This window comes from Thermobia domestica, chromosome 5, assembly GCF_964235325.1.
Source record: "Thermobia domestica chromosome 5, izTheDome1.hap1.1, whole genome shotgun sequence".
Taxonomy (NCBI): Eukaryota; Metazoa; Arthropoda; class Insecta; order Zygentoma; family Lepismatidae; genus Thermobia; species Thermobia domestica.
In genome coordinates this window covers 94,900,926-94,926,453 of record NC_137458.1, presented here as the reverse complement: position 1 = coordinate 94,926,453, position 25,528 = coordinate 94,900,926, and the positions used below count along the sequence as shown (strand labels likewise).

Genomic DNA, 25,528 nt, shown 5'->3' with positions numbered 1-25,528 from the left:
CGCACCATGTCCCACCGATCCACTCTAACCCACTCCAACCATCGTTCATCATAATACATTGTGTTTTGTTTCTTATTTAAAAGAAAGCCTGACCCTACAAACACAAATGGTCGATCGTCAAGGTGCTAGGTGTTTTAAAACAAAAGATTGTTTCATTTACTAGCACAGTGAACTCTTCTTGTATTCGAGTTTATGTTATTTTATGTTATGTTATTTTATTTTATCTGAACAGAAATAGAGAAAATACAAAGAAAAAGAATTGATAGATGTTTTACAATTCAAGACCGTCCTTTAATTTTTGTTCAAAAAAAATCCTTCCTTTTTGGATCAAAAGATCCAATATATTTCAGGCAAAACTTTTCTTGTAGGTCTTACATCTGGAGAACTACATATAGTATAGTCGAATCCAAACTATCAGTTAACTCAGTATGATGTGCTTATTCCGTAAAAATACGAAAATTCTATTTAAGGGCCGTTCAAAACTTTTGTGGCCCCTGATCCAAAACCTATTATTGGCAAAGATGCAATCTTTTGATGCATTTTATTTATTTATTTATTTTTACCACTCATAAAATTCCTGCCCAAGATCGCAATCTTTTGATCCATTGTTTGGATCATTCCTAAAATTCTTGTCACTTTCTTACATGTTTCCTACGTCTTTCAAATAAATTAGCACAAACTTGGTACGAAGGTTAAAATATATATAAAAGTAAAAAGATAAGAATTTGTAAAAAGAAAAATATATTGGGATTGCAATAATTGTAATCACAAATTTCCCATTTTCTTTCAAGCTTTTCGCTTCCTCCTTTCCTTGTAAGTTGCAAGCAAGAACCAATTCCAATTTTTCATTTTCATTTTTGTGTTCAGCGTAGTACTAATACCAAAATTCTCTACTTACATTTCTAGTAAAAATCAATAGTTGAATAGTGATATTAGGCACTATCTTGATTTAAAAAATAACAATTTTTACTTATTTAGGCTGGAAAAGTTCATGAAGACAATTTTGTATTTAGATAACTATACATGCCTAATATCTAGTTCAGTTCATAGGTATACGTCTCCAAATATCTGCTGTCTACTTTAGTTCTTGTCCCTAACAACAACACATATATAAATCATATCCTATTCATTTGTCTGAGTAACAGAATACAATTAACTAGTCCAATATGCCACCTGCATAATGCTTAACTTTTATTTTTACAATGATTTTATCAGGTTACTTTTCTGTTTGTTTGAGGGAAATCTTCCTAATTAAGTTTCATGCAATTTCATATTAATAACAGCTCTGAAATTTCCTGCAGATACCTAAATCCGACATAAATACAATGTATGTAATTTTTGCTCTAGTTTTTCTTTTTACTGTAAAATAATGAAGTTAGGCTATTACAATAAAGATTACGTATATGGTCACGAAACGTCAGTTAATTAAGCCTTACTTCAGCAGATTCCAGAGTGGCTTAATATTGGTTCGAAACTTTTGTGCAGTGTATCTAATGGAAAATGTATTGACTGTTGCTTTCTGTGAAGCAATTAAATATAGCTTGTTACTTCGTTGAATCATTCTGTGTAGGATCGTAAAACCAAGGGCGGATCCAGGACGGACTTCTAGGGGGAGGGGGTAGTTGTAATACTGCTACTTAGAGTTACTTTTAAGTGCTCCAAACTCTGGGGTGGGTTTTATTTGTATATAAAATAAGAAAGTTTCGCCCCCCTTCGATCGCCCTTCTTTGATCCGCTCCTGCGTAAAACAGATATTTTTTATTATATAGTAGGGTTCTTATTACAACATACCACCTCCTAAGATTCAATCAAGAACTAATTCAATGTGGAAATATAAAACGTTACAATATGCATACACTATCTACCAAAACGTGACCGATCAATCTGCTACGACATCGCCGTAAGTAATCTAGAGCAACCTGCACGACGCCAGTCATTTGTTTCGTTGCAGTAGACATTATCAGTGATCGTGCGTCAGGCGAGAAGTCAGTTTGACTGAGAATGGTGCACAGACAAGAACTTAGTGAGTTCGATAAGGGAGTCATAATCTGCTGTCATATTGCGGGTTTGTCGAATCATGCCATTAGTGCCCAATTACGCTACCCAAAATCAACGGTGGATAATGTAATCCTGAAATGGAAACGTCACGGTGCCACCTGTGTCCCTAAACGGCCCGACGACCCAAGAAATAAACGGACAGGGGCCGGAGAGTGCTGAAATGAGTGGTATTCAGCAATCGCCGTTAAACTGCGTCTGATATCCAGCACGAGTTCCACCCTGCATCTCGCACATCAGTTTCACTGAACACTGTCAGGACAGAACTACATGCACTTGGTTTTCATGGTAGAGCAGTTACTTACAAGTTCCACATCACTCCAACGAACAAATCCAGGAGGTTGGCATGGGTAAGGCTCATCGAAATTGGGCCCTAGACCAATGGAAACATGTGTTATGGAGTGATGAATCATGCTACACGTGTTTCAGGTCAGATGGTCGGGTGTGGGTGTGGCGACGTGACCTGGGGAACGCTTCTTACCAGACTGCATTGTGCCAACAGTGAAATTTGGTGGTGCTGGTGTAATGGTGTGGGGTGCATTTTGTTGGTACACCTTGGGCCCGCTTGTTATTGTGCCTGGTAGCATGACAAGTGCAAATTATCTGGACAGTTTGGACAATTCAGTGCTTCCCACATTGTGAAAATCCTTTGGAATGGACTCATGTTACTATCAGCATGGCAATGCCCCTTGAAATAAAGCTGCCAATGTTATATCTTGGTATGACGAAAACAATGTGCAATGACTCCAGTGCCCTGCTCAATCCCGTGGAAAATCTGTGGGATGACTTAGAGCAGCGTTTAAGGTCCAGACCAACTCACCTGCCGTGCTTGGAACTGCCTTGTTGGAGGAGTGGTCGGTCATCTTACCTGATACCTATCAGCAACTAATGGAAAGCCTTCCTTGGAGGATACACGCTGTGATCCAGGCCAAAGGAGGCCTTACCCGATATTAGGTACGTTATGATTTGCTTCATTCCGAAAGTTGTGGGGTGACCGGTAACTTTTTGGTAGATAGTGTATATTATAACCGTAAAAAATTAAAAACAATGCTTTTATATGCAGAAAAAGGAAAATTTTTGACGGGTTAAACAAAGAAATTGGACTAAGGCTAAAAGCGTTGGGTGTGTTTAGATAATGGATTATAGGAAAATAGTTCCTTGATATTTAAAATACCTTTATACTCCACATTAAAAAAAACAGCCAATGCTTTTCGTCTTAAATTCCATTTCTTCATTTTACCCGCCAAAAAAATATGTTTTCCCTTTCCAATATATTTTATAGAAGCATTGTTTCCAAAAGTGAGCACAGTATTAAACCTGGTACAAAAGGTAACCATTTTTTTGCCTGTTTGTTGTAAGTAAAATGAGATAATGAAATGTAACTTACCACAATAATAGATAATGTTATTCTACACCCTAAAATAAGAATCAAAAGAATTTTAGTGTTGCCATTCATAGAAATTGCAGTGTGGCCAGAATATGAATTACTCAAAAATGTAGGTTAAGGCAGCGACCAGAAAAATTAACTCAATGGTAATTGATTACTTATCATGTTGTCTTTGTTCCTTGTTAACTACTTTTAAAATAATATTTGTACTTATTTTGTAATAAACCACAAAATAAATACAAATATTATTAAGAAAGGTACTTAGCAAGAAACCAAGACAACATGATAAGTAATCAATTACCGTTGAGTTCATTTTTCTGGTCGCTCCCTTAACCTACATTTTTGAGTATTTCATATTCTGGCCACGCTGCAATTTCTATGGATGGCAATACTAAAATTCTTTTGATTCGTATTTTCGGGTGTAGAATAGCATTATCTATTACTGTGATAAGTTACATTTCATTATCTCTTTTCACTTACAAAAAACAGGCAAAAGAAAAATGGTTAGCCTTCTGCCCACTTCCAATAAATAAGGAGCAATATATCCCTATGTTAGAAAGGTAACAGAATTTCGTAAAACATTCTGAATATTTCAAATTAAAGAAGCGATTATTGTCAAATACATTCTACGATCTATTGTAAATGAAGAGTTTAGTGACCTGTGGGATCCTCCGCTCTGTGGCAACCTGGCTGATGAGTTCCTCCGTTCACGTAGAAATCAGCGTGGCCATCGGGACCAATTTTGCCATTGTAACCAGCATTTGTGTGTATTACATCCACAAAATCTGCGTCTGAGGAATCCAGCTTCTTAGAGCGTGCCAAGGTAATAAAGAGTGGAAGGGCTGGATCCAAACCTAGTTAATAAGAGAGAAACACAAATCGATTGGAATAAAAATGTACAATTACAATGTTAAACAATAAAATAAAACATACAAGGAATTAGTGAAATATAAACATTTTTTTTTTTTTACAAAATTAAGAATTGATATATTCGCTAACAAAAAAATTGTTCTAGGATTCCCATGTAGTAGCACTTCACAAGCTTCCTAGGTCTTTCATTATCAGATAAAAAAAGGGAAGATACATGTTAGTGAGCGTATCCTCCTGTAGACTGTTGGTTGTGACCGGCAAAAGCAAACGGGAATGTCACAGAAAAGAGGTCGAACACGGGGATTGCAAACAGCATTATACAATACAACGAGATACTTTGTATCGTTTAATAATTACCTGTACCTTGGGCAGAAAGTGCTCATACTCAAGTACTATACTTGATATAATGTTAATTTAAAATAACAAAAGAAGAATGTTTTTAATATGTGTAAAGAAATATACATTATTGTATAATTCGTTGCTATGTAATTGTTTATAGATACTGAATCAACATGTATGTTTGCAAGACAGTTTGAGTGAAAATACGTTAAAAGAGTATCAACTAATAAACCATTTAATACCGATCATCGACTTGTAATTTCGATAGAAAAGGTGAGAATAATAGTGTATATAATTATTGAAGATATTTTTATGTGTAAACAATTACTACCACTCAAGATTTACTTATATCATTAGCCGAACCAGGTTGACGACTACCTTTGGTGAGTCGTTGTAAAATTTTTGGTTTACCTCACCCGGGTACTTTGTAAATTCTTATCCTGAAGTATAAAGTAAGGGTGAATTTACTGCTGTAATAAGGTTCATGACTACGAACTTTACTATACTTCGAAGTGGTAAAATAATCACAAGAAAAATGATGATCGGTGAGGCAATGGAGAAAGAAACTGGTGACAGTGGTAACGAAGAACAAAATACAGCTCCTGTTGTACCCGAAATGTTATCGTTAGAAGACAAAATCTTAATGGCTTTACAGAGACAAGAACAATGATTGGAACAAAGTTTAGCCCAGATGTCGGAAAATTTAAAGCAGACTTCCAGTAAACAGTATGAAGAATTAAAACAGACGATGGAGCGGAAATCCGAAGATTCCAGTAAACAGTATCAGGAATTAAGTAAACGATTGGAGCAGACATCCGAAGAAACGAAACAATCTATTATCCAGGCGGTGAGTGACATTACATCACAGTTCGATGAAAAGCTAAGAAGAGTATCTGAAGATTGCCAGGATAATTACAACCATACAATTCAAGAAGTCAACTGTGTAAAAAAGGATTTGGAAGTAATAGAATCTTCTATACGGCAACAAAAGATTCAGGTCACGGATAATTCTACCAAAATACGTGCGAATACTCAGTTGATATCTGCATTACAAGAGGAAATCAGGATGCTACAGATTAAGGACAACGCATACCACAACAACATGGTTAATGATCATTTGGAGTTCCCTTGTTTACAGGAGATGACCTCGCGTTCACCCGTAGCAGATCAACGTGGACCTCACATTATCTCATCATCTAGTAATCCATCCGATGAGGACTTATTTTGGAAGGAATCCATCCAAGGAATACAGATGGGCGGAAAAGAGACGGTGGAATTACACATCACGCAGTAGGTAGGAATTGTCACTCAACACGAACACGGAAAGATGAAAGAAAGGTAAAGTTAAGTGTAAAGATGAGTGAAATACGTGCTATGAGTAAGTTCAGTGGTAAATGTAACGAAAATGCTACCTCTTTCCTAGAAAAATTTCAGGATGAGTGCAATATAATGTGTATAGATAAATCGCAATATATGAAACTAATCCCTCATTTATTACTCCCACCATGTTCTTTATGGTTTAAAGCAGTACGAGATCACGTCAATACATATGATGAATTTAAAGCTGCGCTGATTGCAAATTACGAAAATGACTTTTTGCTTGCAAACAGAGATGCCACGATTAGAAATCAACCATTTAATCCTCGTTTGCACAAATCTGTTGTTGATTTTGTTGTAAATACATATAACGAATTAAAAGTCGTAAATTCGTTGCAATCGGAATCTAGAGTAATTGCATCAATTCGAAATTTACTACCGTTTAAGCTACAACAGATCCTGTTTTCTACCCAGTGTATGAGTTTTAATCATTTATTAATGATTGTAGAATGTTATGAAACTCAATACCACGCTCAGAATCATCAAGCAGGATTAGGCAAAATTAAAAACAATTCAGATCACTTTGTACCTGTTCGTAATCTAAATATCCGTAATGCGAACGATACGGAACACTACCTAAATCGAGTGAATTTAAGCAATCCGAACGAGCAAAATAGGCAAAGATATGTTGGAAATCCACCTAACCTAATCAACCGTGGCAATCCTTATGTTAGACCATATAACCAAAATAGATTCAAAAATAGACGAAATACATGGCGAAATTCAAGGAATACAGTAAACTACATGGATAGACGTAGTCGTAATTCAAGAGATGTCACTTCGTATCAAAATCAAGATAATGACGCAATTCATGTACAAAATAATGCGGAACCAAATCACGATTGTGCAGTACAATGTACTTTATTAGAATCATATGCAAGTACGAATGTAAACTGACTGCAGTTGATGAAGTAAGAGTTAAACCCATATCAGCTACTGATTCTTATGAATATGTTTGTGTAAAAATAGATTTATTTTCTTCCTTTTGTTCGTCTGAACGTAGGTTACGTTTAATTTTTGATTTTTACTTAATTTAATTTTCTTTAATTCTCATTAACCAATGATAATTTTCAAATGATTTTTAATTTTCTCTTGTTAATGTGAAGAATTATAATTCGATTTATAATTTGATTAAAGGCAAAGGTTATTTATATTATATGGATTTGTGTTGAGAATTTGTTGTCAAAGATTATGTTAAGAATAAGGTTCATTCTATTAAGCCATTTATCCGACGACTGTCTTTATGCGCTACTTTATATATTACCCGAATAAGATTCTTCTATATTCTGATGCCTTATGGATACAATGTATATTTTAAAACATCATCTAACGTAGTTATCATATAATGCGCCCTGGAAAGATCAAATATTATTTTTCTTAACATCACCGTTTTAATAATGATTGAAAATGCTAATCATTGTGATTTATGTTTTTAAAAGGTAATTTGCCTCTTACGATTTTGACTGCGCACCCTTCAGTAATTATATTATTAAGCGACGACGTTTTTGTAATAAAAGATAAATGATAATGGAATGAAAGATTTATTATAAATGTATTTATATATATGAAGCTTAATGAAGATATATATATACGAGGGGCGATCAAAATGTAAAGGACATAAGTAATGTAACATCATTATTGTAAACAGACCAGTGGTTCTTAAATATAAAAGCTAAGCTCGCTTGTAACTTTGATATTCAGTCCCATCGTCGGGCGACATTTTTATACAACGAGATACTTTGTATCGTTTAATAATTACCTGTACCTTGGGCAGAAAGTGCTCATACTCAAGTACTATACTTGATATAATGTTAATTTAAAATAACAAAAGAAGAATGTTTTTAATATATGTAAAGAAATGTACATTATTGTATAATTCGTTGCTATGTAATTGTTTATAGATACTGAATCAACATGTACGTTTGCAAGACAGTTTGAGTGAAAATACGTTAAAAGAGTATCAACTAATAAACCATTTAATACCGATCATTGACTTGTAATTTCGATAGAAAAGGTGAGAATAATAGTGTATATAATTATTGAAGATATTTTTATGTGTAAACAATTACTACCACTCAAGATTTACTTATATCATTAGCCGAACCAGGTTGACGACTACCTTTGGTGAGTCGTTGTAACAAGCCTACATTATTTATGAGTTTAAAGTGACAATAAACACTAATGAAGCGTTAAGATAGTCGTACCAGGACGTGGGTAGGGATGTGGAAAATGAAGGGTTAACAATGGCTTGAGAGAAGTCTTATCGGTAAAAATTTATCCCTAAAAGTTCAGGGAAGAAATCTATCTAATGTTCTAATCTTAGTATACAGGAGTTAGAACCCATTAGATAAAGTTTTTTTATCTTAACTTGTAGTGATAAATAAATTTTAAATTTTAAAGTTTTAACTTCAATCCCGGCTGGGACTCATATGGTTTGAATCCCACTTTAAGTAGTAGTTTCACGTGCTTTATAGCCTCGTTTCTCAAAAGGACGCTAAACTCTAATCTAATCCAAAGTCAATTTAACTTTCATCTGTATGCTCTCCATCAAGAGCTGGTCACTCTCAACGACTATCAGAATGTCTATGAATTCAGTAGTGTCACTTAAGTCGTTTCGGTACAATTCAACTTTTATCACTTCAATCTAACGGAAGAAAAATTACCAGATGTTCTAATGCCAGTCCCCTTAGTTCGATGCGATAGAAGTTTATTACTTATGTGATTTCCATCAAGAGCTGCTACTGCAAGAATTCCTTCAGAAAGCACCATGAAAGAAAATATATGACTTCGTAGTACAGAAGTAATAGACTACCATGCAGCGGATAATAATGTGTAAAACGGCTACAAATACGAGTGACTATTTTAACGATTAGGCATATATTTTTTACTGCTTTTAAAGAATTTATATGGAAAGAAATTATAATTTACAGGTAAAACAACGGGCTTTTCTTATATGTAAATGTTGTCTTTCAATGTTGGTTCAACTATAAATAATAACGGTATCCGTACAATCGCAAGACAGAAGAAAGAATGGAAAGCTTTTAAATATTGACTGGCGTCTATAAATACTAATTCCTACATTTCTTTATCTCAGCTTTGAGGTCAATTTTCACCTGACCTCATAGACGGATGTGTTTTAAATAGTTTATTGGATTCTGCGTTTTCAAGTTAGTATACAGAGCACAATTAGAAATGTATTCAAGAGTGGGCACCTTTTTTCTTACAGTTGACATGAATGGTAGCTCTGTACGTTTCACGAATTACAAGCGAGAACGCGATGCGAAGGAAGTTTGTTTCGATCGTATATGGAGTTAGATAGATTAAGGATTTAGGATTTAGATTTCTGGGCTTTCGGCATCAACGGCCATTTAGCCCATCAGGTATGAGGGATGACATTTCTCGGCGAGCACATTATCCGGGGAAAGGGAAGGAAGAAAGGATGGGGGAAGAAAGCGGCCTGGGACCTATATGTGAGATACCTTTGATGATTTGCCTGGTGTGAATGAGGAAAACCCAAGAAAACCTCATTCATGATGGCTGGCCTGAAAAAGCTCTTTGCAGTTTTTTGACCGAGTGTCCCCACCCGGAATCAAACCCGGTGCGAGCGTTAGCGACTACGCTACGCGGGGCCACTGGAGTTAGAATGAAGAGTAGATGCATTACGGTAAACAGGCTGGAATCTGCCACTCCGATAAGTCACGACAAGACAGAGAAAGAGCATAATGCACAAATGAATCGCTCATTTGAGAAACGTCATAAGTCAGCCATATGCCGAAAATGAGTTTACATGCAACTTTGATTCTTGAATGGTAGCTACACCTTTGGGTTACGATATGTCAGAAGTCACGCTACTAGTTCGTGCAATATCGAGTTGCAACAAGTGTCTTTGAGTTGAGAAACGCAACAAATCATTGACTTACGGTATTATTGACATTATTGACATACGACGTTTCTCAAATCAGCGATTCAAATACAAACTAATGCAGAAAAATATTTTGATTAAAATGTTAAACACAATTAACAGAACTTACCGGTGATCCTGTGAAGTCTTTTCGCCGATTGTAGATATTTGTTGATTTTTCCTGCAATCTGAGCTCCAAGACTGAACCCTATAACATGTATGTCTGCAAGAGAAACTCCTTCCGATACCAAAAAGTCGATCATTTGCGCCGTGCAGTTGGCAGTGACGTCTGTGTTCATTACAGCACTTACGTAGCATGGATCTTTTACCAATTTCCGGTAGTCCACTGATATGATGTTAAAGTCTCCCCTGTCGAAAAAAGCTGTTGCCAAAGTATGTAAGTATTTGATGTTAAATAATACATACTAATTTCTTTTAATAACAAAGTTTAAATTACAGGAATACTTCGATTATCATGGTTGTTGTCAAAAACGAAAAATTTCACAGAAATCGAATCCATGATAATCGAGATAAATAATGTGTGTAAAATCGCTGGTTATTACCAAGTATAAGACTTCCAAGATAAAAGAAGGTTCTCAATTCAACCGATACAATGTGCATTCAATAAGTTGCAAGACCACCTCGAAATAATATATTTAACGATGCCAGCCAGACAATTTTCTTGACACATTAATTTTCTACATGCATGTCTTCCTTTCAGACACTCGCGGAAACGGCCGTAGAGACGAACACAAAAGGGAAGTCATCCACTTGAATGTGTGTCAGTACGTCCGACACATTCGTTTGAATTGATGTTTTTAACACATCAAAACGCTTTCCTTTAAGGGTATTCACTACAGCGAAATTAAACTACCACTAATTTTAGAGCTTTTCTGTAATATCTTCACAACAAATAAAAATATTCGAAAAGTAGAAACGTAGTGAACTAGAAATTCGATTTTGGAAATGGTACATGCTAAATCTATATACAGTTACGAATCAAAAGCAGATAGATGAGTTCTGATAACGGTACCACATGCAAAATCGTGTTGTCAAGTTCGTTACGTTTCTGCTTTTCGAATATTTTTATTTGTGTTGAAGATATTACAGAAAAAATTCTAAAATTAGCGGTAGTTTAATTTCGCTGTAGTGAAGACCCTTAAGTACAAATTTGAGCTTTGGTGTCTAAAATTGGTGTCTACAGCCATACCGAGTTCAGCGGCAATGTTTTTGATGTTTCTTTTGCATAACAGGTGCTGAGAGAAGACGAGAGCAAATATTGAGAGCTAAAAATCAAAGTAAGTGCTATTTTCGGTGCTCAAAAACCGCTTATGTAAGTTCAGAAAAAGGCTAACTTCAAAATAAAACAAACCAGCTGTTAAGTCTACCAAACATTTCTGGCACATACGCGATGTCCGTAGATTTTAGTGGAATATATATGTGTAATTCAAACAATACCTTCTAATTGAGTAGAGGGAAATGGTGGAAATCAAACGTCTAGCTGCTATGGTAAGATGGCCTATTAAGTAAAATCTGATGAAAGAGTCTATTGGCCCCATTCTATATGCACAAAAAGTGCACTTTCTTGCATATTTTTAGAGGAGAAAGGACTATTAACGGTAATAAGAAGAGAAAGTGGTGATGATGTTAAGCAATACTTTAACGATATTTTAGTTTAGAAAAGTATGCTATCATTAGAATTTTCAGAAATATTATCGTGGCGATATAGGGCAGAACGTTTTTCATGTTCCTCGTAGAACAGCTCGACGAAGAATTAAAGAACTGAAGCTAGGAATTTCGATAACACCAATACAGTAGAAAGCACACCAAGAAAAAGTTTGATTCCAGAAGGTATACCTATACCCAGTGGCGTATTTAGGGGGGGGGGCTTCCGGGCTTAAGCCCCCCCCGAAATCTTACTTACTATAGTAAAGTATATGAAATATCTTGCAGATTTTTCACATTTTCAGGCAAAGCCCTCCCCATAAGTTAGCAAAGCCCCCCCCCCGAAAGAAAATCGTAAATACGCCACTGCCTATACCACTCAGAGAAGTCACTTGCACTTCACATAAAATATAATCCAGCTAACCTTCTGAGCTCAAGGTTATTTCTTCCTTCAATGCAAAGTTCAGCGGTACTACAAGCAAGTGTCAAATTAAGTATAATTCATTAATAGAGAGCAATTTACTTGGCCAAGAACGCTTTCATCATCTTCAATGCAAGAACAGTTGACGAAATCATATTTCGCGCACTAGTGTTCCATTAATTACCTTTAATGCCTGATACTCAAATAAGAAAATCTGGTTATAAGAGGAAACGGTAATTGACTTTTCTTGAGCTAACTTCTGATAATTATATTGGCCAATTTAAAGTGAAAAACACATGGAATCTTCTATGAAATGTACAGCAGCAACTTCGGTGGCTTCATCAAATTAAGATCGCAACAACTATTGCAAATTACGTAATGGATATTATTATGACCCTAAGAATCAGCAGGACTGGTATCAATTTGTTAATTGTAAGGGTTGGTAGTATAAAAATGCTTTAGTGATAATTTTGGAGACCAATAGTGTTTGTTCTATTCTTTAATAATATCGCGTTCTTTAGTTGAATTCAGGGGGTCATCTTCGTACACATCTGGTAAGTTGAACCTTTTGGTACGTTCGAAATTAAAGTAATGTATCGTTCTTGTTATTCGTAGCTACCATTCACTGTTCTGCATAATTATGTACAAGTCCGAATTTTTTTGAATTGCATAAGCAATTACCATATTCAATTCTTATAATATATCCCAAGGGAGGGTGCACCTCGAGGCCTCAGTAATTCGAATTTTGGGGTGGAATGAATTATAAACTGCGATAAATCGAGAATAGCAATAATCAAAATAATGATAATCAAGGTTTTCCTATAAATAATATTTCACCCGTCCTTCCAGAGCATTTAAGAAGTAGGGCTACATATTACATGGATAGTTGTTACTAGATGATAGTAATATTTATTTTAAAAATTAAATCAAGGACAAAGAACGTTAAAAGCAAGGTAAACGTTAAGCAGGAGAAATTATAATACAGGGTGCTCTCGGTAGTTCAATATTCGATACTTCAACAAGCCCAGTAGTTCAACATTTCTGAGTAATTTCCTGGCGTACAGGGCCCAGGGCTCTACACTTCAACAGTTTTGCAGAAACTATGTTCGGTAGTTCAACATTTGGCAAAATGGCTAACAGATTGCTATGTACTTCAACGGTTTTGAGGTTCAGCTGCCCAGTTGTTCAACGTGCTGTTGACAAACAGACCTGACAGAAGACGCTACAGTACATACAGCAATGCCGTAGATGTAAACAAACCCCCTCTCTTCTCCCCTCTATTTCATCGCCGAGCCAGGCGACGCGATGCAAGCGAGCGTTTTAAAGCGTGCATTGTTGAACCTCTTTGTTTCAACTGTACTGTATACCTATATGATTTTGATTGAAAAATGTGATTCTAAGTTTGACTTAAATTTTTACCAGTAAATGCGTTTTAAGTACAGTACATATAGCAATGCCGTTTTATTACCTATTTACACTCAACCTAACCATCCCCACATTCTTTTTACAAATATATTCATTAGTTCAACATTTCCGATAGTTCAACACCTTGCTAGCCCGATAGGTATTGAACTACTGAGCGTCCCCTGTATATAACTTGCTAATTTGATCTCTATTCATTTTTTCACAGTTCATTGAAATATTGCAAAATTTAAGGAATAATCTTAGCATTTTCCTGCATATATTTTAAAACTTGTTTCGAAAAGTACAACAGAGAGTCATTTCAATATTTACCATTTAACAGCTCGCTGGTATTGCAATAAATGTCATGATTATTTTTTTTATTATTTCTTGGTAACTGGAAACAATGTAACCAATTAACAATAACTTCACTCTGAGACTTTGAAATATATATATATATATATATATATATATATATATATATATATATATATATATATATATATATATATATATATATATATATATATATATATATATATATATATATATGTGTGTGTGTGTGTGTGTGTGTGTGTGTGTGTGTGTGTGTGTGTGTGTGAGTGTGTGTGTGTGTGTGTGTGCTTGTGTGTGTGGGGGGGGGGGTAAAGTAAATCAAAAACTGTATTTATAACAGTTTACCAAGTGAAATAATCCATTGCTAATATCTTCTACATTTGACATTCGACTGGGACCTGTTTTTGAAGGTAGGAAAAACCATTCGAGTAGGAAAACCGACACATACCAGTATTTTTTATCTTCAGGACAGGAGCATGAAGTGAACAGAATATATGTGATCACTTTAAAACAATTTTCTGTCAAACTAAACCATCCCAACAGGACCAAAAGTTTTCCATTCAATTCCTGAAATATGAAATAAAAAATTCGTCACAGAGTGAATAAGAATGCTGAAAGGAGGGGGGGCGTTTAGTAGATACTTTACTATATTTTATAAGGACAGCTCTGCACAAATGCGTAACTTGACATGAGTGACCTCTTGGATCTTATGAGATTCCACAGGAACCCTTTCTGCTGGTCTAGAGGCTAGCACACGCGGCTTTGGTGCATGTGGTCGATGGTTCGATTTCTCGTAGGAGTAGTATTTCTTTCAGAAACAATATTCTACGGGGCACACTTAGTATTCCTGGGGGACACTGCTAGTACTATTCTGTTTATTAATATTTTATATACGTATTATTTGGTCTCCTCTAGGGGAACAATCTCAGCTCTCCGGGGGAAAGTGCCCCTTCAAAAACGCGACTGAAAGAAACACTGAGTAGGAGAGCATTGAATACATTACGGTAGTTCGGTTTCCTCTTTAAACGTAGGTCCACGTCTTACATAATCTCGCATCTGAAAGGGGCCATTAAACTTCAACAAGCACAGATTCTATATGCGGTTCCTTCATTCCTTTCGTGTCATCTCTACATATCTGAGAAAATTTTAAAGATATTTCCTAGTCATGTTTGCGACAACTATTGTGTTTAATGAAATCGATTTTCTTTTCATTTTCGGTATGCGTATTATTTTTGAAGTTGTATTTTGTTCATTATCGCCTTGTAAATATTCCACAGTATAATTAAAACAAAGCTGTGTGTGTTGAAGGTGATGTAACATTGCAAAACCTGTTACACAAGTATTGTTTTTATATGATATATTTAGTGGTTGATCAGTTTTGTTTCAATAATATTCTGAAGTTGATCAGAATATAAATTTAAAAACTAAATAGTTACCTGGTCGTAGTTGCTTATTTGGTGAGTAGTCTTTGCTACCAGTGAATCCATGAATCAAAATCTTCGTCGGATTACTTGGATTAAATTTTGTATCACGAAGAGATCCACTCCTTGTGTAGTCAATCCTTTCTGGAGTTGTTTCGCTGGTTCTACCAATAATAATAAGAAAGAGTTATTGTTACGTTTAGTTATAAACTTATGTCAAATTTTTATAGGCATAATATAGACCCTTAACAATTCATAATATATAATTCGTTTAACACAGTTTTTTAATAGAATAGGCATAATGTCATTAAGCATAAGTAAGTAGTAGTCATCATGATGTTGTTCTTTCATTGATTAATACTTTAGCAAGATTGATTAAAACTTGGCAAGATTGATTAAAGCTTATTAGACTAATTAAAACTAAATTAAGTTTGTCCATACTTGAGATAGGTCGATATGCCCTACCGTTGAAAGTGCAAAAATTAATCGCGATCGATAATTCAAATAAATATCAATCAACGTTAATTTCTTGTACTTTCAACAGTAAGACATATCGACTTACCTCAAGTATGGACAAACTTAGTCTAGTTCTAATTGCTAAGGTTAATAAGGTTTTATTAATCGTTTCGTGTCCAAGTGCTTTCAGTTTGCGTGGTCCCACGCTCAACTCATGATGGAGCTACTGCCTAATTTGCTGGGATACAAACCTGAGTAGTAATTCAGATCAGGCACCCACCCAGAATTTTTTTGTTGAATGCGGGCCAATACTGCAAGCAATTACGTCTACGTAGTATTCAACGCGTATCATTCTGCGCTCGAACAGACTATAAGTAGTTGTGAGATACTTCCACTTATATTTTTTTTTTTTTTTTTAAAGGATGGAACTAAGAGAAAGACTACAGATGAAGAGCAAGATTACATTTTCATGCTACAGCAATTATTTTCCTGTTAAACAAGCATATTTTTATTGAGAAACTGTACTGGAGTGTCCGGACGCGGTGGACCCTCCGTAGTTGCGCCCCCTGATTCACATCCCACTGGAAACATTAAATCTTGTTTAGTAGAGCCTCTGTACTGAGAAGGAAAGTTGAATTGAAGCCAATCAATCAAATAAGTACCGTAAAATGGGGGGACATTGGCAGGTTTTTTAAGGTTTTTTCAAGATTTTTCAGAAACTATTGAAGATTCAATTTTAAAAAAATCAACATGACATTTGAACCTTCCCCTTGAAATATCTGGAACGTCTTTTCCAAAATTCTAATTTGTACCTGTATGAAAATTTTTTGTGCCAATTTTACCCCGTATACGGGTACCGGTAACTTTGGCAAGTAATTTATTAGGCTCGTTTTTACAAAATTTGTACTAAATAGAGGCAACGTTGCCACTTAAAAGTATTTTTTAAAATATTTTACAATAGTTTTTGGTTTATTAAAACCATTAATTGTGCATAGGAAAACTGACATTCATAGATTACAAAAATTGAGTGAAGAAAATTACAAAAATAGAGCGTTGAACAGAATTTGAAGTGCCCAATCAGAGAGGCACATTGAACATTCGTAATAGGGATCCTTAGTGTTCTCATTACAATTGCCACACACCCAATTTAAACAGTTCATACACACACTGAACCCTATCCGGGCCTGAAAAAGTACTCCAGAGTCAGGAACAAACGTGACATTTGTCTTCGTTTGAGGAAATCGCAGCCGAAGTGGAAAGTTGTCCAGGATCATCTTGGCTTCCTGATGAAACAAACTCTGCACCTAAATTTTCACCCGGAATAATCTTCTTTCCTCGTTTCTTTCTCGGTTCCTTCTCTTGACCGCTTAACTCCTGTAGCATCTCTTTAAGACATTTGTCCAGAGAACTTCTAATTGATTGTCCCTCTTCTGCATCCGGTATTTTTTTCCAGAACAACTGACGGATTAAACGGAACAAGTCCAGTAGCTCGAAATCCAGATAGCACAATGTTCTCCTTAGGTCTCATTTCATCCCAAAATCTTCTTAACAGCAGCGGAAAATGCTCTTTGGATAAACATCCTGATACCCTGCTCTCCTTTCTCCATTTGCTTAGGATATTCCTCCAGATGATCTTCATGGGACTGAACACAGCCACGTCTAGAAGCTGTGTAATATGTGTAGAATTCGGAGGTAACGTCGTGAAGTAGATTTGATTCTCCTTGCAGGCTTTTATTACAGTAGGTGAAAAATGTGACCCCAAGATGTCTCCAACTACCAATTTCTTTCCGTCCGTCTTCTGGGCATGTGGTAAAAGGATCGTGAAAAACCAGCGCTCAAATGTTCTGGATTCAAACCAACCAGTGTTCGTACAATCTTAGAAATTTTCTACAGGGCCACCCTCTGTCCAGCCTTGATAAAGATTTTTGGCTTTGTACACAACAAATGGCGCTAGCAGTTCTCCGCCTGCAGTGATGCTCACTGTTGTGTGATAAAATTTATTTGTTCTTGGAAAAAAAAAAAGTAAAGAAGCTTCAGCAGAAGTAAGCCTCTGGGATAGGTAACTATCTTAGAAGTTTACGAGTTGGCTACTTTGTCTCATGACTGTTCAGTGGAAGGTGTTGCCCTCTACGAGCTTTCGTGGTTGTGCCGCTAACCTCCCCTCTTCAGTTATGAAGAACAGGTATGTATAGTTACACCTACTTTTTCGTTTGTAGGCAATTTTCATTAGCAAAGCATGTTAACTCATAAATTTCTATATTATTTGGTGTTGAGTGACAATATAAAAGTGAAAAGTGATTTGGAATTGTGAAATGAAAAGTTTACGAAAGTTGAGTTTTGTTAATATCGAAATTAAAAAGGAAAATTATCTTGTTAACCTGTTTGACGTGCCTAAATCCAAATTGAATTGGACGATTAGATGTTAAAACAAGAAGACATTTGGTATGTATTTATTATTTTTCTATTATTGGCATGCGAACTAAAAAGGAACATTTATTTGGAATTTACATTATGTAACGAGATAACATGCTATATTTATATTTATATCATAAATTGTGGATTAATTGAATTCGCGGATAGTCAATTTTATTTAGTATTTAACCAGAAATTGCTTGAGCTATTAATCTCTTTTTTGGGAAGTTGTTTTCACATTTATTTTCGATTTTGGAATTCTAATAAAATTTGTTATATTTGTTTTGTTGAAAATCTTATCTTTAATTCTAAGTATAACCTGAGAAAACTCCGCAAAACGTACTATCCGAGCGGTTTAGTATTAATTTACTTAGATACCGCAACATCACCATAAGAGAAATTCATTTGAGAATGATCCTGCATTCTCTCCACTCTTTTCATAACCCGCGGTACCAACACCTTCTTCGAACCAGGGTCGTCCGATAAGTTTGTTTCATCAAATTTGTACACTAGGGAAGGCTCTACTGAATCTAGCGCATCCTTTATCCTGGTAAAATAATCTGCCACAGATATACGTATAACGGATGATCGAGATTTCTTAGTATTACTTGCAGTTCTCAATACAATATCGTTCCTTTTGAGAAGTGAATATATGAAATCGTCTCCAGGCAGATTTTTAGAAAAATAGGGTGTGTTTAACCCCTTTCTTATCCAAATACTTTTTAACCATTATTTTCATATCAAATGGTGTCAAGGGATAACCCAAGGTGACCAGACGTCCCGTTTTAGCTGGGACAGTCCCTTATTTTCAACCGTTGCCCCGTTTTTTTCTGATTCTCAAACGGGACGCCTAAGGTCCCGTTTTTAAGCAAACATGACCCAGGTGTCCCGTAATTATTATTCAAAATATAAATGGTCAATGCTTATTCTACACTCTTTCGTACCAACACTCATTTGGAAGGTTCAGCCGTGCCTAGAACTTCTCAATATTCAAATGAGAATTGAGTGTTCTGTGGTTCAAATTGGGATTGAGTGGGAATTCTGAGTGTTGAAGTAGTTAAAAGTAGTGTTGGGTAGTACTTAAGTTAGAAACGCTGTGTTATCATTCCTACTTGTGTATTTTGTAAATCGAAAACACTTCTGAGTCCCAAAATGCAATGTGGAAGTCAACCCCCCCCCCATCACCGATTCGTATGCGTCCCGTTTTTGAAAGTAAAAGTTCTGGTCACCTTGGGATAACCCCATTTAGCAACCTCCACCATAGTATTAACAAGCTCTGTTTTTCCTCTTTTGTTAAAGTTGGGGGCCTTCCTAAAGTTTTAGTACATTGGCCTTTACGTGATTTTGAATTGTTCCCCTGTTTATATCATAGGGGAGAGGTGCCGAATATCGCACCCATTTTATTTTTCGTACGTAGCGAAGCAGAAATAGTTGAAAATGAAAACAGAACAAGAACAAGGCAAAGGATGGAATGTTTGCCAACTCGTGTGATGCCTAGAATGGATTTCAATACATTATATACTTGTACATAACGTTTTAAACAAAACTCTACGATTTTCCGAGTTGAAAACAAGTGTGCATAATATCGTACCCCGGTGCGGTGCGATATTAAGAACACATTCTGTAAGGGCATAACGTGCAAGACTTTGTTGCCGAAAACAAGAACAAGAAGTTATAATGAGGTATGTAATTAAACAGAGGCTAATATGCTACAACTATTAAGGCCTCTTACATGCTACAATAGAAAAAAACATGTTTGGCCTACATTCTAAAGCATACAACACATTCTTGTACAAATTATCTAGAAATGGAACATGGACATTGCAGAATAGCCTACATGTGTGTTACAAATTACAAATGAAACTTCGAAATTGCATAGGCCTACAAACAAAGCTAGAAATATTCAATGAAATATGGAATGGATGGTCTGAAAAAAACATTAGAAAAGATGTAGTTAAAGAAGAGGCGAAATAATAAAAACAATGCCGCCAATGCAGTTCAGTGTTCACGTCAAATTCAATGTGAAAGTGATTATTCTAATGTTCCAAACACAAATCACACACAAACTGCTTGTAGTCGTCAGTACTCGTGCATAGCTCATGCCACAAAGAGCTACACTGAATACAACGGATCCATTTTTCGCCCCCTTTGTCACGTGAAAATGTTCCGTTACAATAAGGACATCCTCAGTCTTCATTTTCACTGTCTTCATCAGTTGACACTAAATGAAAAGACATATCCAAATCTACATCACTGGTTATGCCAGGGCTTCTCTCTCGTGTTCTTTTCTTCCCCTTCTTTAACGTTGGTTTATTCTCTGTACGAACGTGTGTTCTTTCCAATTCGCTTTGCTGCTTTCTTTTCATATTGTTTGACTGTTCCTTTTTGAGATGCGCGTTGCAAATCTTCAGTGAGTTTATTTTTGTATGGTGAGCTTGTTAGAAGAGTAGCAGAACCACCTCGTCTTCCTCTAGACATACCAGGATTAGGCACATGATGAGGCACTGGACTTACACCCGATGGTAAGACGAGCGACGATGCACTGGAGGTGCATCCATTTGAAGAATGCGAAGACCGGTTGAACGTATCGGTGTTTCCTAAATAACTGCCTTCAAAAGTCGTTGAAGAGTGAGCAGCAGGTGACTCATGCAGGCGTAATGCTGTAGATGTCTTGGGGTCTTCTGTTGGTGATGTAGGCCTAAATGTTCTCACGTGTGTGGAAGCCACAGTCCCTCCGTTTGCTGCTTCCTTGCTGACTTCTTCGTTTGCTTCAGCAATGTATTCATGCTCAGGATCGCAGAGATACAGACCAGTCACTCGATATCCATTGGCAGCTACTTCAATTGTGGCAGCCTTTTTGTAAGCTTCTCCAAACAATGCTGCAACTTCGTAGTGGGTAACTGCTTTGCGTTTGTTATGTTTGAGCCATGTCTCTATTGCTTGCGCATAATATGTCTTCAGTGGTTGCATAAAAGCTCTGTCGAGAGGTTGCAGTTTATGTGTCGTGTGTGGTGGCTAAGAGAAATGTGAACACCATTTTCGCGTGTCAATTGAAGCAACCTGACATTGCGCGTATGTGAGTAATGGCCATCCAGAATAAGAATGACTGGATTATCTTTGGAGGGTTTGACGTTCGTTAAGAACTGCTTCCAGAAGTTCCTGCTTCATATTCTTTCTAGGATATACAATAAGGGGTGGTACAAAATGCCCTGACACACTCATGCATGAAACCACTGTGACTAGGGAACCACGTTCCGCGGACGAAACTGAACCAACTTGTCTTTTCCCTTTAAGAGCAATCACCTTTCTTGTTTTGTGCTGGACGATGGTAAGGCCTGTTTCGTCAACGTTGTAAATTTTTGTTGGGTCATGATGCACAATGTCAACCAGCGGTTCGTATATAACAAAAAAATGCATTAACATTTTCTTTAGAGAACCCCTTAAGTCTAGCAAGACTTGTCAGTTGATGTTTTCGTAGAGTGAGCTTCGGATTGCGAGTCATAAAGCCACGAAACCATTTAGCACCTGCTGACTAATCGTTCTTCGGAAATGGATGCGAAATTGATTTCAGCGAGTTGAAAAGCTAAAAGTTTGATATCATTGGCCGTTAAACCAAAAAACACAGATTCCATATCTACACAATACTTCACTAATTCACTTTCCAGATGAACCCAAGAGTTGATTTTCGCCCTAACCTAATGGAAACTAGTTTAACTATATCCTGTTCGGCACAACCCACACGGAACATGCCCTGTACAGCCTTATGTGACATCATTCCAAGATGAAAAGTGCTATTCGTAATATCGCACCCGTGCGATATTTGGAACATATGCAGGGTGCGATATTCGGCACAAGTGGGCATGCTAACATGGCGCCTACTTCTACCAACACATTTGGTATCCACTTCGCAATATACACTTCACACTATAACTAGGTAGTTACACATACCATTTATGCACTAATGATATGATTATATCATACCTTTGACTGCAGAATATATTGTTGACGACAATCTTGCAAAATATTTTGGCCTTCACCAAAATTACAACAGCTCGTGCTTTTCTTCCACCTGCACACAGCGCGGCGAAACTCCGTCTACTGGAATAGATACCTCAGCCGATTATAGTACACGTGTTAACACCAGAGTGCAGCACTCCCCGGCCGAAATCCAACGGGGTACGGAATTAGGAAGGGGTGTGATAATCGGCACTTCTCCCGTACTTTTTGCTGACTTCATTTTGTGACATGCCGTTTCTAACATCCTGAACTGCCCTTTGTAGATCTTCATCTTGTATAAGGTTTATATATTTTCTTTCAATTTCCTTTCTTGTAAGTTCTGACCATCTTGAAAGAAACGAAGAAATACAGCACACAACTGACTGTGACTCCAGTCTACTCTGTAATGAACCTCGAAAGAGGCTAGAGTTTGTAAAATGGCGGTATCGTTCTTATTAGCAATAGTAAAAATCATAATAATGTACGGTACTGTGTTTGTCTAATTGTTGGTCAATGTTGAAGTAATTGTTGGAAACCCGATTAAAGAAAAAGAGCTAAAAGGAGAGAGAAAGTTTTGCTTAGAACAACGTTGCCAAATTTAGCCAGCTCTATGTCAATGTTACTCCTGGGTGCCAATGTTCCCCCATTTTACGGTAGGTTAGACGGAATAGTTTCCTATTATGAATTGAACAATTCTGGTAGCATGTTAATCTAATCTGGTAGCGTAACTTAGGCCGAATAGGGTCAAATTTGCGTTTGGCACTGTGAAACGTGGAACAGAAGCTGGCGAACCTGTGCTGCCATCTGGTAACATTCTTTAGACAAAACCATTATTGGCTTAATGTAATTTTTTCTCCAGTTCGAGTATATCAATGTTACTAACTTACTAAAGTTACCGTAGTTACTAACTGCACTTAACTGTACTGTAATTTTCCGTAGTTACTAACTTACTGAAGTTACTTATTAACTTACTAACTTAACCGTAAAAACATAAAAGTTACTGATTAATCTTATTACATTGTTTTTATTTTCAGGTGGGGAGATATCGACGAAAAACTCAACATCAATAGAGAGAAGAACAGTTGCAGTTAGCAATAAAGGCACATAAAGAAGGAAGAAGCCAATAGACATGCGGGAGATTTGTTTAATGTGCCATACTCTTATCTCCAGAGAATACTACAACAGGGACGAGATCCATTAAAAAATATAAAGCACAGGGAGGGCAGACAGTTTTCAAATCCAGAATTCTGAAGCTGTCTGTGTGGTTTTGGGTTAAATCATAATGACGTACGACGTGGTGCGCACTTATTTGCAGAAAGTAACAGGTTGAAGCATAACTTTTCAAATGTAAATTGACTGGCTGGTATTGAGTGGTTACAACCGTTTCGAAAGCGTAATCCTCAGACCAGATATTCTCAGGCCAGAAGGACGATCCATTGCTAGAAGTGATGGTTTGAACAAAGAAATCGTAGGTGAATATTTTTCTTTGCTTGGAAAGACACTAGTTGATCTCACTCTCACAAATAAGCTTCAGTGTATATACAATGTAGACAAAAATGGTCTCCAAGTAAATAATAGGGCTTTCAAAAGCTATTTGTCTAAAAAAGAACATCGTCTGTGTGCACTTTAACCTTAAACGCGGAGAAATTGTAAAAATAGTTGCATGTGCAAACGCAACTGGTCGTTTCATTCCACCAATGGCAATCTTTAAAGGAAAGAAGTTTCACCCAGAATTCTAAGACAGTTTTTCCAACGGGACACTTGTAAGCCACTGACTCCGGCTGGATAGATTAGAATGTGGCATTTCCAGGATCACCGGACACCTGACACATGTCCACTTCTTTTAGAGGCCACAGTGGACACAAAAGTTTATTAATTTTGGAATTTTGTGAGAAAAATTTACATCTGATGTGCCTTCCACCTCATACCACCACAGATTTCAGCCTCTTGACGATCCTTTTTCAAACTTCTCATTTCCTATTATGATCACGAGAGAGATTTGTTAGAAAATCAGGTGTTGAAAGGAAAATAACTACGTTTTCATTCGGGCAGATTTCTAGCGGTGTGTGGATGAGAGCTGCCACGCTACGTATTGCAGCATCAGAATTTTCTTCTACTGGCTTATAGCCTTTCAACGACAAAAAGCATGAGTATCTGCCCTCTACCATCGAAAACAAAAAGGATGCAAATGCAGGGATGATCCCAGAAATTCATAATGCAGAAATTCAGCAACATAAGATCGCTAAGAATAAAAGTAATGTAGAAAAGTTGCAGCTTGTTAGTGAAAACATTCTTCAGTAGCTTCCACTTCATTTCAACAACTTTTGCCAACACCGACAAACATCACACAAAGAGCTGTAACCCTGAAGGAAACGTCTCATCTTTGCGATCTTCTGACCACCTGATAATCTTCAAAAAGCTAGACTGAAAACCAAAGATGTGAAATCACAACTGCCTAGGAAACATGCATAGATCGAACATTTTCATTGTCTGATGACGAAGATCTTCCAGAAAATGTTGATACACGAAGTTCTAAGCAATCAGAAGAAAATACAGTGTGCAAATTTTACTTTGTGTCACACTACGATCCTTGTTCACAAGATTTGGGTTCTTTGATCAGATTTCAAGGTAAAGGTAAAAAATGATATCATGAAGTCCGCTTCAGAGCTGAAGGTAAAAACTTTTTTATTTGTGGCAAGTGTAGGCATACTTAACTTTGGAATTTCTATGTGAGGAAAGTGTTCTCACGTAAGATCTGTCAGAGGCTAATTACATTCTTCAAGATTCGTAGTGAAATAACGTACGTCAAACTTTACCAAAACATTACTTTTACAACAATAAATAGATATCGCCTTCTATTTTGGATGTCAGTATAAAACCCATGTGTATCTTGAGCAACTAATAAAATTTATATCAGCTATTTTTTAAAAAAAATTCGAATTTATGTGCCTCTTACAATGTGTATCCAAGTTTATAAAAAAAATGTAATAAAATTTTCTTAACAATGAATAGCTCTGCACTACTGTCAGTCTGTCAGTGTACAATTTAGAAATGTTAATATGTGTATCTTGAGGGAAAATGTTAATATTTGTATGTATTTTAACGTGTTTTTGATTACCCCTTTCAGCCTACTCCTTGACCGACAGAGATTGGGTGAATAGGGTCATGCACAAATTTTATGATTTAAAAAAATAATATTTTAAGAATTATGAATACAAAGACCAAACGAATTGAGAAATGTGAGGGAAGGATCTGTGTATACAAAGCAAGAAATTAATGTATGATAATTCTGAGTAATTCGTCTTTTTCTTTTTCCTGGCCCTATTCGGCTGAAATTATTCAAAACCAAAAAAAAAAAAAAAAAAAAACTTTTTTTCCTCTCAGCTACTTTTCTTACATAACATTTAATACTTTGAGAGAAAATATGTCCAATATTTTTAGTTACATATCCAAAAACCTAATATATATTAACAAAAATAAATTTTATTCGA

General features: G+C 36.2%; 1 protein-coding gene across 1 annotated transcript in view; it reads right to left on the bottom strand.

The window, feature by feature from the left end:
* LOC145686007 (lipase member H-like) overlaps positions 1-25,528 on the bottom strand; it is a 70,904-nt gene that overhangs the window by 5,410 nt on the left and 39,966 nt on the right. Inside the window, exons 3-5 of the mRNA XM_081758842.1 lie at positions 15,189-15,337; positions 10,060-10,311; positions 4,102-4,296 (exon numbers count right to left, since the gene is read on the bottom strand). Coding sequence (XP_081614968.1) covers positions 4,102-4,296; positions 10,060-10,311; positions 15,189-15,337 — 596 coding nt within the window. The remainder of the gene's footprint in view (positions 1-4,101; positions 4,297-10,059; positions 10,312-15,188; positions 15,338-25,528) is intronic.